Raw genomic sequence first — 16,852 nt, 5'->3', positions numbered from 1 at the left:
ATACGTGTGCATGTGCATGTGTCTTTTTAGCAGCATCATTTATAATCCTTTGGGTATATACCCGGTAATAAGATGGCTGGGTCAATTGGTATTTCTAGTTCTAGATCCTTGAGGAGTCGCCACACTGTCTTCCCCAATGTTTGAACTAGTTTACAGTCCCACCAACAGTGTAAAAGTGTTCCTATTTCTCCACATCCTCTCCAGCACCTGTTGTTTCCTGACTTTTTAATGATCACCGTTCTAACTGTTGTGTGATGGTATCTCATTGTGGTTTTGATTTGCATTTCTCTGCACAGCAGAGAAGCTACCATCAGAGTGAACAGGCCACCTACAGAATGGGAGAAAATTTTTGCAATCTGCTCATCTGACAAACGGCTAATATCCAGAATCTACAAAGAGCTCAAACAAATTTACAAGAAAAAAACAACTCCATCAAAAAGTGGGCGAAGGTTATCAACAGACACTTCTCAAAAGAAGACATTTATGCAGCGGAAAGCTTATTTTCTGATGATTTCTCCTAAACTATAGAAACTCCTCAGGGTGGCTTTATTTCTGATGGACTGCACATCCATGCCTCTTCTCTAGATGCTTTAGTGGCTAGCAGTGATAATAATGAACACTTCCTTTTTTGACAGAGCCCAACAGAAGCGGGTGTTTGATACCGTCAGGATTGCCAATGACACACGGGGCCGCTCTATCTCGTTCCCAGCTCTGTTACCCATTCCAGGCTCCAACCATTCAAGTGTCATCATGACAGCAAAACCTTTTGAGTCTGGTCTTCAGCAAACAGAGGACAAATCACTCCTGAACCAGGGGAGCAGCTCAGAGGAAGTTGCAGGGTAGGAATCCGATGATAACAGTGATTCTGCATTTCTTTTCACGTTGCCTCACCAGATTCACATACGCACATTCCAGCATTACTCTACTGTCCCAAGAAGGTTCTGGAACTGTCAGTTTTCCTTCACTTATGATGCCTTGTATTATTATTTGTGGGACAGATCATGCCAAAGTCAAATTTTTTTGATCTATTTGGTCACTAGCATGAATACATCGGATGACACCTTCTCATAATCCATGCTCATAATCTCAACCATTTTGGTGATTTTCAGGATAAATGTAAGTTTGAATACATCTTGAGGACCATCAAGGTGCTGTCGATTTTCTGTTTATTTAAACTTAGATTTTTTTTTTCATTCTTTTTATTAATACATTGAATTCTATATAGCTAGATGGTAAACAACTTTACTGAAAAGTGAGCTGAAAGCTTTGAAAGATAGATGTTTGGCACCAAAGGGCAATGTTTCCTAACATGGCAATTCATCACACCAGGTTTCAGTTGCATTGCCTGGTCTGTTCTGGGCAGTGTTCTGTACCCACAGTAGCTTTGTGTCCTACTGCCTCACTGTTACACAATTATCTTAGGAGAAGATCGTAAACACATTTATGTGGATTTATACCCAAGTAGCCCAGAGTACCCACAACTCAGCTTGCCAGTCTTCCATTTGATATCAATTATAAGATAGCTTCCAGTTTCAAAAGTGTTGAAGTGAAAAAATGGGCATCAGTGAACTATAAAAATGCAGTATTATGTACAAATTTTGTTGTTTTCTTTTAAATGTTCTGCGGTGTTGATGGGTGATTCGGTGGCCCAAAGAAAATTTTTTTCATATTTTAATATTTTTTAAATGGTTATCTTTTGTAACTAATAGTATGCCTTAGTTTAATGGGTAGCATTTTTTTCCTTCTTTATGATACATAAAATAATAGTACCTCTTGCAATCCATGATACAGATTCAGCAAAATATAATATTTACTTTTGTGACCACCTAATAAGAATTTATAGATGGTTGAATGTGTAGTTTCATAAATTAAATGAAATAGAAAATTCAGAAAGCACAGAATATCAATAAAGTATTATCTTGCCTTTCAAGTCATTTGAAATGATCTGTAAAAATGATGTATAGTGTTGTTGGTAATTTTGGTTTGTTGTTATTACTTCTATATTCCAGGTATCTAGGAAAATACCATGTTTTTAAGATCAGTCTCTTGAATGCTCTCCATTATAGAAGGGAGAGGTCTGGGTCGTGCTGATGATCCTCAAGATCTAATTAGTGAACGCAATTTTCCTATAGGAGCTCCCAGAAGATGGGCCAACCAGGACCCTCTGGAGACAGTGATTTGGCTACAGCACTGCATCGCCTTAACTTGCGTCGACAGAACTATTTAAGTGAGAAGCAGTTCTTCGCTGAAGAATGGCAGCGGAAGATCCAGGTTCTGGCTGACCAGAAGGAAGGGGTTAGTGGCTGTGTCACCCCGACAGAGAGCCTTGTCTCCCTCTGCACCAACCAGTCAGAGATCACAGACCTCAGCAGTGCCAGTTGCCTTCGAGGTTTTATGCCAGAAAAATTACAAATTGTCAAGCCGCTTGAAGGTAATAAATCAGTAGCGCCCTTACTAAGCCATGTGACTTACTGGAAGTTCCTTTCCCTGGAATTGAGATTTGTGTCTTAATTTTAGGAGCATTATGTGCAGATGATCTTTTTTTATCCCTTAACCTTGCTGTTTGGGTGGCAAGACTTTGTAGTACTTTGTGGAAAATTAATGAATGAAGAGAGTTGCAGTCTCTGAATCATCAGCCAGCAGTTCTCTTCTACTGATGTTTTTTAATATAAACCTGAGCAGGGAGGAGGAGTAATCTTTTTCTGTCCTTTGCTAAGGAATATCATCGACAGCAGTTTCCATGGTTAGATGAATAAGATACGATAAATGATAATGATCTAGAGATAATAATTCATCTCTACCTTCCTTTTCAAAAGAGTTTTTTACCCAAAAGTATAATTGACTTAGAGGTGTGTGTGCCTGTATTTTTTCTTTTTTCAGTTCAGTTTCTATTCTCTCCTAAGAAAAAACTTGAATTCAAAATAAATTCCTTTGTTTTCTGGAATAATGACAATCATTGAATGATTCTCTTATATTATCCTAAAAAGAGTTCTGCATTAAATAAAATTTTGAGTATGTAACCTATAAAGACCCCTCAAACTCAAAGATTTTATAACTTAGTTGTATTCATTAATGATCAGTGCAGATATTTGCTGGAGTTGCCATTTTTAGGATGAAATTACTACAGTGACATAATTAGACATCGCATCTGGTGCGGTTGCTTGGGGTGATCATTCACCACGGTTCTATAGTCTGGAACTAGTAGAACATATCCTCTTTTTCATTATCTTCTTCATTTTCCTGTTCTCCCTGGGAGCCTGGCTTTTGACTTTCAACTTCATAGGCATAGTTCCAGGCCAGAGAAGTATTTGACTTTTTTGTCACCTGGGAAAATACAGCTCACCTCTTAGGCACCTGTCTTCCATCACTGCCTCAGCAGCTAAGCTCCTTTCCTATTCAGGGTGTCTCCTTGGGGTTTTTTTCACCCCTTTAGATGTCCTTCTCAAAGTTAGCTGTTAAAACAGATTATTACTCATACCTTTGACATCTTGTCATCTTCCACTGAAAACTAATTTGCAGCTTTTACCAAATTATTAACACTAAATAAATAGTTTTATTGCTGTCATTATTGTTACTACACATATAATTTTAGTTTCTGTTTTAAGATTTGTGGGAAATGTAAACATGCCTTTTCCCCCTCCTTTGTTTTGCGTATTCAGGATCACAAACTCTGTATCACTGGCAGCAGCTTGCTCAGCCAAACTTGGGAACCATCCTTGATCCACGACCAGGTGTCATTACTAAAGGCTTTACCCAGTTGCCCAGGGATACCATTTATCACATCTCAGATTTAGAAGAGGATGAAGAGGAGGGTATTACTTTTCAGGTTCAGCAACCTCTTCAAGTGGAAGAGAAACTGTCAACATCCAAGCCAGTAACGGGGATCTTCCTACCACCCATTACTTCAGCAGGTGGACCAGTTACAGGTGAGAAGAGTGTCTGGTCAAATGTGGTATAGTAACCAGAAGTACTTTGCATTCTGACTTATTAGATAGTCAGCTGGCTAATTCTGCTCACTGGAAGGTGCTCAATCTTGGATATCAGATAATGAAAATCTATAGCATTAGTGGCATTCCTAATCCCCTCCACTTTATCTTAGCCAGCCTGCATTAGTAGATTAGGTAGAGAGCTGGATGAATTCAGGTCAGTGGTTCACAAACCTTTTGGGCTCAGGAACTCTTTACACCCCTAAAAATCACTGAGAATTCCAGAGAGCCTATCTGTGTAGGTTATATCTATTGACATTTAATATATCATAAATCAAAACTGAGAAACTATAAAAATGTGTATTAACTCATTTAAAATAATTGTACACAAATATGTTTTATGAAAAATAGCTATTTTTTTCATAGTGAGAAAAACAGTTGTGCAAGTCTCTCATTTTTGACTTAATACAAAATAGCTTTATTCTCATTATCAGCGTCTACCTTCAGTCTGTTGCAATATGTTGTTTCAGTTGAACAATATGAAGGAAATGCAGCCAGGCACAAACATGCAGTTGGAAAAGGAAAGAGTGTTTTAATAGTCTTTTCAGATATTTGTAGCTATTTTTTGACATTACACTAAAACTAGGTAAGTAGTAGTTTCTTGAACATTTGTAGCAATGTGAGATCTGAAACCCTAACAATTAACTTTTCATTACTTTGTTAACGTTAAAATGCATTGGTCAGGCTGGTAGCTCACACCTGTAATCCCAGCACTTTGGGAGACCGAGGTGGGCAATCACCTGAGGTCAGGAGTTTGAGACCAGCCTGGCCAACATGGTGAAACCCTGTCTCTACTAACAAAAAATTAAAATTAAAATTAAATAAAATGCAATGTTCATATCCTGCATTTTGAATATATCTTTCACCCATGCTTGATTTTTAACATCATGCATTGATCATTTAGAAAATGTTGATTGGTTCATGGAGTTATGCAGATTTTCCAAATGTTGGCACATTTTATTACATAAAAATATTAAAATCATATTAATATCACCACCTATCTCATCAGAAAAGTCTTTAAGGATGTTCATGCTTTCAGTGGTAGATACAAGTTTTCCAAAACTAACTTTTTCTTGAAAGCTCACGTTTTGTTAGCTGTTTTTCCTGAAGGGAGAGGCTCACTTCATTCATTTTTAACATGTCTCTCTTAACACCCAAGTCTGAATAACTATAGTTTGTCTATTCGTTCTTTAAAGTAAAAATGGTATTCCATGACCAAATTTCAAATCAGTTGCACAAGTGTTTTCCTCTGGATAACCACCGTATCTCCGTGTGCAGCGAGAGTGCTTAATACATCTTTCCCATTTCATCGCACAGAACAGGAAAGCGACTCAAGGGCCAACATTCAAAATTTAATAGATAGTTTTTACTGCTACTTCAAGGACATTCTTCAGTGAATATGGCTTTTTAAGAAATACCAAGTGCATAACAATTAAGAAGACTAGGACAACTTGGTGATACTGCCTTGATTTGTGCTGAGGAGCTAGGAGTTTTGCCTTCCATTGCTTTTGCACCAGCAGTGCAAATGTAAACCCATCACAAAGAAAAGGCCTCTGTCTTAACATTACTGTGAAAGCAGCTTTGACCTGTAGACTCCCACAGAGGCTTCAGACCACACTTTGAGAACCACCAGCGTAGATAAATTTGACTGAATCACTTGGATAACTAGATCTTGATTTTTTTAATGTATTTTTTCAGTTTTCTTTTCTCATTTCTAAGCTTTGTTTATGCCTTTTGCTTTACAGTTTTAAAGTATTGGATTCACCTATATACTAACCAGTTAATACTAGTACAATCTTTATGTATATTTATTTCATTTCCAGATTTGGGGATTTTTAGTACAAAAGGTACTTGATAAATGCTATATTATGAATAAATAATGATGAGCTTTTTACGTTATTAATCTAGTCTTTCAATCTTGTATTTGCTCCCTAAAAATCTATTTCAGTCGCAACCGCCAATCCAGGAAAGTGCCTGTCATGCACAAACTCAACATTCACTTTCACCACCTGTAGAATATTACATCCCTCTGACATCACTCAGGTTACCCCCAGGTAAGAGTGCCTGGGAAATCTGGGGCCTCACTTCTTTCCTCAGCTATATTTTCATGAATTTCTTTTAAAAATTACCTTCATTTTAATTTCTAGAATGTTAATTAATGTTCTGTGATAATGTGTCTTTAGAATATTTTCACGTTGCATTTTCTGATTTGATTATTATAAAAGTAGGCAGGGCAAGTGAGTATGTATTGTGTAAAGTAAACTGAGGCATGGAAGGTTGAGGTGACTGGTTCTAGGGCAGGCAACTAATAAATAACCCAGCTGGGGCTATATACCCGGAGTTAGCCAAACTGCAAGATTTACAGGGCCCGTCCTCTGCACAAGCTCACCTTCACTTCTGACAACACCTGCAAGTGCAGAGGGTTCCCAAAACCACTTTCAGGTTCAGTAATTTGCTAGAAGATCTCACAGAACTCACAGCAAGTTGTTATACTTGTGGCTACTGTATTACAAGGGAAGAATACAGGTTAAAATTGTCCAAAGGAAGAAAGGCATAGGGCAGAGTCTTAGAGGATTCTACATGTGTCCTTAGGATTCATTACTCTCCTAGTATTGATATGTGACGGTACACACAGAATATTACCAACCAGGTAAGTTCACCCAAGTATTAGTGCTTACAGTCTGTCTGTATTGAGGCTTTGTTGTGTAGGTATGATTGACTGAACTCAGTTCAACAGAGTTGAACTCAGCCTTCTGGCCAACTGATACTGCATGACTCAAAGGCCCTACCCTAAATCACATGGTTGGTCTTTTTGGCATGGCCATTCCTCACCCTAAGACTGTTGGGTGTGGCCTGGCCCACCCTAAGATTTAGTGTGATCAGCCTCCACTCTAGCCAAAGACACTCCTATTGTGACATAGATTGCCTCCGAGGAGCGGAGGGCAAAGGCCAGACCTCTCTGGGCAAGGCCAAATTATTTACTACGTAGGCTAAAACTTGAATATTCTAATATGTAGTCCCTTATTAAGCCATATTGATGCCATTTCCATCCTAACAATTCCCAAAAGGGTCTAAGGTGGCTTTTAAAGATATGTAGAACGTGTAACAGTGCACAGTTACTGATGTGTTTGTTGCCTGTCCCTTTATATTTACCAAGGATAACTACCATAATTACTTTAAATGCATTAAAGAATAATGTTAACTAGAAGTAGAAAAAAAAGATGTTGCAAAGGGGAATCAAGAGTAAGGATATAAAATGGGTAAAAGAATAAATCTAGTGTGCAAATTGTACCATAAAGTCTTATGTTAGCCATGTTAGCTTGCTAAGGTTAGCCACGTATTTGAGTCTTAACTTTCTAGCTGCAAGTGTGGAGGGAAATAAGATTATGATTCACCATGTCTATAAAATAGAAACAAATGAATTATTTAGGGAAGCATTTGGATGATATCCACTAAAGATCCCAATAAAGTCTGTAACAAAAAAAAATCTGCATTTTTTTCTACATTGTTCTTATAGTCATCAAGATAACAAGTTTTACAAAATTGGTTCTTGAGGAGACTCTTAATACAGGTTGATGCCATTATATGAAGTGTACAATTTGGGTAAGGACAGGCAGTTCTAGAGTCTAGTAGAAATAGGGAGATTAGAGACTGGGAATACAATATATAGACTATTCCGGATCAGAGGCTTTTAGTTGGACTGGTTTGACTACGGAGTCAAACTTATTTGAATTTTGCTGCTTCTATACAAGTTGGTGCTTTAGAAAGTTTGTTAATTGTAAGCTTGTGTTTTGTTCATAATCTTTAAAATTTTTGATATCCTGATGTTTAATGTATTGAGTATTTTGTGTTGAAGTGAAAGTTGATCTATTAAATACTGGTAACATTTGTTTTGCGGGGAAATTGGCTAAAGAAGTACCATCTCCATTCCATTACCGTTTCCTTAAGTACATGATTGGTTAGTTTTTCTTTTTGACTAAGCATAAAATAAGAATTTTCTCATTTGATTATTATAAAAGTGGGCAGGGCAACTGAGTATGTATTAAGTAAACTGAGGCATGGAAGGTTGAGGTCACTGGTCCTAGGGCAGACAACTAATAAATAACGCAGCTGGGGCTATATACCCGGAGTTAGCCAAACTGCAAGATTTACAGGGCCAGTCCTCTGCACAAGCTTACCTTCACTTCTGTATGTTCAGTAGTATTACTGAATACTGAAGTAATGCTGAAGAAGTATTACTGAATAGATGTTGAAGCTATTAGTTGTTTTTAATTTCCTAAAAACACATGTTTCAAGTCAAGGTTGAGAAAAATTCATTCTATGGATATTTTTATACTATCATTGTTTGAAATTAACACTTCTTGAGAAAATAAAATTTAACAATTAGAAGTTTATTATTTCGCAATAAAATAAAATTAAAAGATTAAAAAGAAGGAAACTTCTCCCAGAAGAGCATTTCATGTTTAATTTTTTTAAAAGTTGGTAAACTGTTATGGATTATTGTCTCAATGTATCTCACTTTATGGAATGGATATATAAATAAACATTCTAAAGATTACTTTCCTTAATCTTCAAATTTCTTTACTTTCTGTCATAAAATTTAATTGTATTTCTACAGATGTACATTTTAGAGTTAAAATTTAAGAGTAAAGTTATCTAAGAGTACAGCAATACCTTTCATATCCTACTGAAAATATCTTTTACTAAGTTAATTACTAAGTTACAAATTACAAATAATTAATCATTGAAGTCTCATGTCAAATTTTCATTTCCCAGATCTGTTCCACAGCGTGCACTTACAGATGTGTTTGTTGCCTGTTACTTTATATTTACCAAGGATAACTACTATAATTACTTTAAATGTCAGCTTGGGGCTTGCTTTTTATTCTTAAACACTGTCTCCCACTTACTTTTTTTTTAAGCTCTGGGTTCCCTTCATTATCCTGTGGAAGTAGTGGTAGCAGTTCATCCAACACGGCTGTGAATTCTCCTGCCTTGTCCTATAGACTCAGCATTGGTGAGTCCATCACCAACCGACGAGATTCCACTACAACCTTCAGTAGCACCATGAGCTTGGCCAAACTTCTACAAGAACGAGGCATCTCTGCCAAAGTGTACCACAGCCCAATTTCAGAGAACCCCCTCCAGCCTCTCCCTAAATCCCTGGCTATCCCTTCCACACCACCAAATTCACCATCTCACTCACCTTGCCCTTCTCCTTTGCCCTTTGAGCCTCGAGTGCATCTCTCTGAAAATTTTTTGGCCTCTCGACCAGCTGAGACATTTCTCCAGGAGATGTATGGCTTGAGACCCTCCCGGAACCCTCCTGATGTTGGCCAGTTGAAGATGAATTTAGTGGACAGGCTGAAGAGACTGGGGATAGCCAGAGTGGTCAAGAACCCTGGTGCCCAAGAGAATGGAAGATGCCAGGAGGCAGAAATTGGTCTTCAAAAACCAGATTCTGCTGTTTATTTAAATTCAGGTAGCAGTTTATTAGGTGGACTAAGGAGGAATCAGAGTCTTCCAGTCATAATGGGTAGCTTTGCTGCCCCAGTTTGCACATCCTCACCCAAAATGGGTGTCCTGAAGGAGGACTGAGGTTCAGCAGTTAACTGGCCTCTTATACAAATTAGCACATGAGGGATAGATACGCACTGAAACATGTAGTCTGGTCTGACTTGAGAGAAAAGGAATGTTGCACAAGGGTTGTGAATGTGAAAGGGGGAATGGAGGAATGGAAATAAAATTGGGATGAGCCCTAATGGAGGAAGTCGGGCAAATTGAAAGTATAAATGAATGGGCCATGAGTGTTCAGAGGCAGGAAAGAAAGGTTTAATATACTCCTTCAGTTGAGTTTTGTTGTCTTGAAAATAAAAAGTGAATAAAAATAAATTTAGTAATACTAAAACATACAGAGATACTGAACTTCCTGGCACATTTACTTCTGGTAAGCATAAAGCAGAGAGAACCCAGGTTAGAAGGATGGGAAGAGAAAAGGAGTAGCTTTATTGCTTACAGAAAGCCATTCTGAAGGGTTGGTGGGGTAAGCTCAGTCTATTACTGAGACAATAGTGAGATGGCTTATATGTTTCCCCTGTTAATATCTGGTTAAATTATACATCCATCAAATGATATGCTCGCAGCATTAGCAAAATTAGGAGTTTCATCTTTTTCATTGAATCATAGGTGGAGACTCCTATTTTCCTTTCTGTTTTCAGGCCTTTGAGCCCCTGGGAGCCCAAATACCACTCAATTATTTTGTATTTATGATTAATAAAAGTTCATTTTTTAAATTTGTATTTTTATACAACCTCCAAAAAAAAAAAAAAAAAACTGGGTAGAGCATGGGAGGGATTTACTTTTAAGAAGCAAAATGTGAGTAAATTGGAACCAAGAAAACTTGTTTTTAGAATATTTCTTCTGAATAAGTGCAGTAGCCAAGGAATACAAACGTAATTGCATGTTTTTAAAAATTCCTTGGAGGCTGGAAGGGGTTAAGCCAGAAGTGCAATCAATAGGAATTAGGGAATGTTTTATATTTATATATGTAAAATTTTTTGTGAGAAAAGTTGGTTGCAACTAAACCAACTTTTTCCAAAGTGCGCTATGCATATTTTTAATGAAAGATGACATGTATTTGCACAAAAATTCTCAGGCACATTAAATTATTATAAGCTGAAGTAAAACCCAGGTGCTTGCTTTGAGATTGTGTTTTTTTTTTTCCTAATGTCAAATAAAATAAAACACATCTGCCTTCTTGATATTTATAGAATTAGAGAATAAACTTTTTAATGGGGGAGTCAAAGCTTTTTCTTTTTCTCTAAGGTTTTTTTTTTTTTTAATTCAAACTGTATGAAATGGCAAAGTGAGGCTCTGGGGTTAGGTTTCAGCATTCAGCAGTTGACACAGGCTAAGAAATGGAAAGAAGTAGATCTGTTTTTTCTCAATGTTGCTGAGCAAAGTCTGCTTCTCATCAGATGACGTGGCTTTGTCTAGACAACACGCAGCTCAGAAAGAAATGTCTTTATACAAAAGACATGATAGAGAAAAGATGAGACAGTGGACTAATTATTTTGTTTATGAAAATGGCAAGTAAATTACTTAATCTTTTTGGTGCTTAATTTGCAAATGTTTTGTTCCTTTGTCCTGACTTAAAGGCTATTTTCTGAAGAACTCTTGACTCTTGCTCCTGTGGTTCCCGTAGGCACACCTATTCCCAGGCCAAGGAGAGTCCTTCCTCTCCCCTTTTGAGGCATCCCCGCCACCCCCCCACTTAGAGCTATGTGCTCAAAAAAGCCAACATGAATGCAGTGGTAAAAATGTGTTCGTTTCTTATACTTTTTAGAATCTCTTAATAAAATTTTTCTAAATAAATTCTGCAAAAACAAAGGATGAAGATGGTCTCTCCCTTTCGTTCCCCTTCACTCAGTTGTGCTGAGGTCAATAGAGCGTACACATTCAGAAAGGATTCCAGCAGGTTTATATGTGAATATAAGTGTCCTTGAATGGGGCAGGCACTAAATAGAAGAATCCCTGCTGTTTAAATTTCCCACATATTCCAATTCACTTTTTAAAAATACCATTTGAATTTGTGTTTCATAGAGTGACTCTGGGGTGCTTACTTTAGCCAATTCTTAAAATTTTTTATTTCTTCCCTAAGAAAGTAATTAGTGTTTCTGTTGCCTGAACAGTTACAGTTTCCAAGAAACATCAGGAAGTAGGAAACTGTAGGGCCAGAGAGTAGTACAAAGTTAAATTGTCCGATTTATGTGTATTACATAAAGCTATAAATTGAACTAGATTTTGCCGTGCTCTGTACTGAGTATAATTTGTATACTTTTTTATAATTAATGACTAAATGATCATTTTGAAGGCAGGGTGGTGGGGGTGTGTTAGCAGCCAAATAAGGACATCTGATTAAAAAGAACCAGACTTAGATTTTTTTGAAGTACACTGATGTTGATGTTCCACCGGAAACACCTTAATTGTATACTGATGTGTAATGTCTCTAGAAATGAATCCTGTCTTAAAACTGGGTTTTGCTGTTTTTTGAAGTTTCTACCTAAAATCATTTTTGGTATATCCTGATAATCTCTATAATACTAGCATTTTCTGCAAAATATAGTGAGAAGAATTGGAGCCTAATAGCTGGTTCCTCCCAATTTATCTGTTATGTTTTGGTACTATTCACATTTTAGTTTTTTCTGTGATAAAAATTGTATGTATACTTTCATGCCAGTATAGGAAACCTCAATCTTCTTTTTTTTTTTTTTTTCCTTTAAGAAGGTTTTCAGTGATTATACCTCAGGTATTTCTGAGTGTCCTATTATCTAGTAGGAAAAGTATCTTCCTGAGCTCAGAATTTAAAGTTCTCCTAAATTATGAAGATCCCAAATCTTATGTAAATAACCTTAGGCATGGGTCCTTAGGGAGAAGTTAATGACCATTGTTAAAGTACTTTTTTAGAAAATTTTGTGGTGTATGTTCTTGATTTGACATTAATGGATAGACTTTGGCAAGAGAGGAAATAAGTTACAAGGCAGCTTACAAGAGCCTATTCTCGATAAAAGGTATAATTTTACACAGTACTCAAAGCTTGTTATCTTTTCTGACCATTTTAGTACAGAATTAGTACTTGGTGGTTACTAACATCGACTTGCGACATCTCGAACTGGGGCTGTTAGTGTTGAGTGGGCCACTTCTCTGATGTCAGATGCATGCAGACCTGTACTCCACATGCAGCCCAACAGCAGCGCAGTGTGATAACCGAGTGGTGGCATGGCAGAGCACATCCCCCGCAGAGTGGGCAACTAGGGCAGCCAGGGGAATACTATTGTTCGATACCTGGGATTTGACTTTGTCAGACAGCTCTTTGTGCACCTATCTTTGTTTTGTCAAATGCAAATCAGTTAATAAACATGAGTAGCTTAAATTTTCATTTGTCTCCCTGTGTTTTTGTCCCAGCTGTTTGCACAGGTAATCCTGTACTAAATCTTTCTTTTGTGTTATGTTTTTGGTTAGAAAACAACCTCTACTTGTCAAACCAACACATACACAAGAAACCACTAATAGTAATAATAAACAGATCTTAATGTATTTTCCTAGATTTTTTAAAAATAGAATAGACAGTATCTATGTATACCATAATACTTCCTTAGCAAAAGTAACAGCAACATAAAAATAAAATCTAAAGTCATTGATATGCAGATACCAAGTTTGAGAAGATTCAGGAAGTGTGAAGCAGTTCTTTTCCTGTAGCCTACAGTTTTCTGTTGACGCTCTTAGCTATTTAAAAATTGTTTCCAAGAAACTAAATTTGACACTAACAGAAAAGGTCTTTTGATACTCAATCTCCTTCACAATTTAATTTCTGTTGTTTTTTTTTTAATAATTTCCATTTTTGTTTTAGATTCCAGGGTACATGTGCAGGTTTGTTACCTGGATATATTTCATGAAGCTGAGGCTTAGAGTATGATTGATCCTGTTACCCAGATACAGAGTATAGCATCCAATACGTAGTTTTTCAACCCTTTCCCTGCTCCTTCCCTGCTGTAATAGTCCCCAGTTTCTGTTGTTGCCATCTTTGTGTCCTTGAGTAGCCAGTGTTTACCTCCCACTTGTAAGTGAGAACATGCAGTATTTGGTTTTCTGTTTCTGTGTTAATTTGCTTGGGATAATGGCCTCTACTTATATGCATGTTGCCATGAAGACATGATTTCAGGGATTTTTATGGCTGCATACTCTTACATGGTGTATATACACCACATTTTCCTTATCCAGTCCACCGTTGATGAACACTTAGGTTGATTCCATGTCTTTGCTATTGTGAATTATGCTGCGATGAACATGAACGCATGTATCTTTTTGTAGAATGATTTATTTTCTTTTGGATATATACCCAATAGTGGAATTACTGGGTTGAATGGTAGTTCTGTTTTAATTTCTTCAAGAAATCTCCAAACTGCCTTCCAAAGTGGCTGAGCTAATTTACATTCCCACCAACAGTGTATGAGCATTCCCTTTTCTCCACAGCCTCGCTAGTATCTGTTTTTTGTTTGTTTTGAGACAGAGTCTCGCTCTGCCACCCAGGCTTGAGTGCAGTTGTGCCATCATGGCTCACTGCAATCTCAACCTCCTGGGGTCAATTGATCCTCCCACCTCAACTTCCCAAGTAGCTGGAACTACCGGCGTGTGCCACAACGTCCAGTTAATTTTTGTATTTTTTGCAGAGATAGGGACTCACCATGCTGCCCAGGCTAGTCTCATATTCATGAACTCAAGCGATTCTCCCACATTGGCCTCTGAAAGTGCTGGGATTACAGACATGAGCCACTGCACCTGGCACATATTTTATTATTATTATTATATCTCTTTTTTTCAGGTCTAGCTAATGCTTATTCTGTCTCTAATTCCTAAGAAGAATAGTTAACAGATGGATAAGAAGTTATGATTAATGCATATTTTTAACCAGTAATAACAGATCTCTTCATCATCATTTTTACATCTTATTTTTTATTGTTTTTTTTTTATTATTATACTTTAAGGTCTAGAGTACATGTGCACAAAGTGCAGGTTTGTTACATATGTACACATGTGCCATGTTGGTGTGCTGCACCCATTAACTCGTCATTTACATTAGGTATTTCTCCTAATGCTATCTCTCCCCCTCCCCCCACCCCACAACAGGCCCCGGTGTGTGATGCTCCCCTTCCTGTGTCCAAGTGTTCTCATTGTTCAGTTCCCACCTATGAGTGAGAACATGCAGTATTTGGTTTTCTGTTCTTGTGATAGTTTGCTGAGAATGATGGTTCCCAGCTGCATCCATGTCCCTACAAAAGATAAGAGCTCATCCTTTTTTATGGCCGCATAGTATTCCATGGTGTATATGTGCCACATTTTCTTAATCCAGTCTGTCATTGATGGACATTTGGGTTGGTTCCAAGTCTTTGCTATCGTGAATAGTGCCGCAGTACACATACGTGTGCATGTGTCTTTATAGCAGCATCATTTATAATCCTTTGGGTATATACCCAGTAATGGGATGGCTGGGTCAAATGGTATCTCTACTTCTAGATCCTCGAGGAATCACCACACTGTTTTCCACAATGGTTGAACTAGTTTACAGTCCCACCAACAGTGTAAAAGTTTTCCTATTTCTCCACATCCTCTCCACCTGTTGCTTCCTGACTTTTTAATGATCACCATTCTGAGTAGTGTGAGATGGTATCTCATTGTGGTTTTGATTTGCATTTCTTTGATGGCCAGTGATGACGAGCATTTTTTCATGTGTCTGTTGGCTGCATAAATGTCTTTTGAGAAGTGTCTTTTCATATCCTTCACCCACTTTTTGATTGAGTTGTTTGTTTTTTCCTTGTACATTTGTTTGAGTTCTTTGTAGATTCTGGATATTAGCCCTTTGTCAGATGAGTAGATTGCAAAATTTTTCTCCCATTCTGTAGGTTGCCTCTTCACTCTGATGGTAGTTTCTTTTGCTGTGCAGAGGCTCTTTAGTTTAATTAGATCCCAATTGTCAATGTCGGCTTTTGTTGCCATTGCTTTTGGTGTTTTAGACATGAAGTCCTTGCCCATGCCTGTGTCCTGAGCGGTATTACCTAGGTTTTCTTCTAGGGTTTTTATGGATTTAGGTCTAACATTTAAGTCTCTAATCCATCTTTTTTTTTTTTTTTTTTCTCTTAAATTAATATTTTTATTTTTTATTTATTTATCTTTCTTCTCCACACAGGAGACATGGAGCCCACTTACAAACTAGATCCAATTCCATGAAATCCAATGTTTTTACATAATTAATTTTATGTATACTAGTTTTTCAAACGTGCCAACAATTTTTGTGGTGTCAGGCTGACATGTAGCTTTAGAAAACATTATTTCTAGAATTATACACATAACATTGCATTACAACAAACAAAAGTCATTTTTAAATAGGAATATTCTAATGAAGAAGTGTTGTGTTTCATTCTCTAACAAAATTTAGATCCTTTAAATACCATATTCAACTATTTCATTGACATTCTGGTGGGCTTCCCTGGGTTTCTCTTACCTAATAATAAATTATCAGGGATTATTTTTTTTTTTAATTTATTTATTATTATTATACTTTAAGTTCTAGGGTACATGTGCATAACGTGCAGGTTTGTTACATATGTATACTTGTGCCATGTTGGTGTGCTGCACCCATCAACTCGTCAGCACCCATCAACTCGTCATTTACATCAGGTATAAATCCCAATGCAATCCCTCCCCCCTCCCCCCTCCCCATGATAGGCCCCGGTGTGTGATGTTCCCCTTCCCGAGTCCAGGTGATCTCATTGTTCAGTTCCCACCTATGAGTGAGAACATGCGGTGTTTGGTTTTCTGTTCTTGTGATAGTTTGCTCAGAATGATGGTTTCCAGCTGCATCCATGTCCCTACAAAGGACACAAACTCATCCTTTTTTATGGCTGCATAGTATTCCATGGTGTATATGTGCCACATTTTCTTAATCCAATCTGTCACTGATGGACATTTGGGTTGATTCCAAGTCTTTGCTATTGTGAATAGTGCCGCAATAAACATACGTGTGCATGTGTCTTTATAGCAGCATAATTTATAATCCTTTGGGTATATACCCAGTAATGGGATGGCTGGGTCATATGGTACATCTAGTTCTAGATCCTTGAGGAATCGCCATACTGTTTTCCATAATGGTTGAACTAGTTTACAATCCCACCAACAGTGTAAAAGTGTTCCTATTTCTCCACATCCTCTCCAGCACCTGTTGTTTCCTGACTTTTTAATGATCGCCATTCTAACTGGTGTGAGATGGTTTCTCATTGTGGTTTTGATTTGCATTTCTCTGATGGCCAGTG

At 37.4% G+C, this 16,852-nt stretch overlaps 1 protein-coding gene across 3 annotated transcripts in view; it reads left to right on the top strand.

Moving 5' to 3' along the window:
- Window positions 1-12,924, top strand: part of LOC105468101 (trafficking kinesin protein 2) — a 76,122-nt gene extending 63,198 nt beyond the window's left edge. For 2 of the 3 annotated variants that reach the window (XM_011718074.3, XM_011718073.3), the window contains exons 12-16: window positions 636-839; window positions 2,133-2,431; window positions 3,660-3,926; window positions 5,935-6,040; window positions 8,909-11,375. In XM_011718074.3, coding sequence (XP_011716376.2) covers window positions 636-839; window positions 2,133-2,431; window positions 3,660-3,926; window positions 5,935-6,040; window positions 8,909-9,584 — 1,552 coding nt within the window. In that variant the 3' untranslated portion in view covers window positions 9,585-11,375. Of the gene's footprint in view, window positions 1-635; window positions 840-2,132; window positions 2,432-3,659; window positions 3,927-5,934; window positions 6,041-8,908 lie in introns of all 3 variants that reach the window. The other variant, XM_011718072.2, reaches the window with a different exon arrangement.
- The last annotated feature ends 3,928 nt before the right edge of the window (window positions 12,925-16,852 follow it).

Source organism: Macaca nemestrina, chromosome 11, assembly GCF_043159975.1.
Source record: "Macaca nemestrina isolate mMacNem1 chromosome 11, mMacNem.hap1, whole genome shotgun sequence".
Classification (NCBI taxonomy): domain Eukaryota; kingdom Metazoa; phylum Chordata; class Mammalia; order Primates; family Cercopithecidae; genus Macaca; species Macaca nemestrina.
The sequence above is the reverse complement of the archived record's forward strand: the minus strand, read 5'-3'. Positions and strand labels throughout refer to the sequence as shown.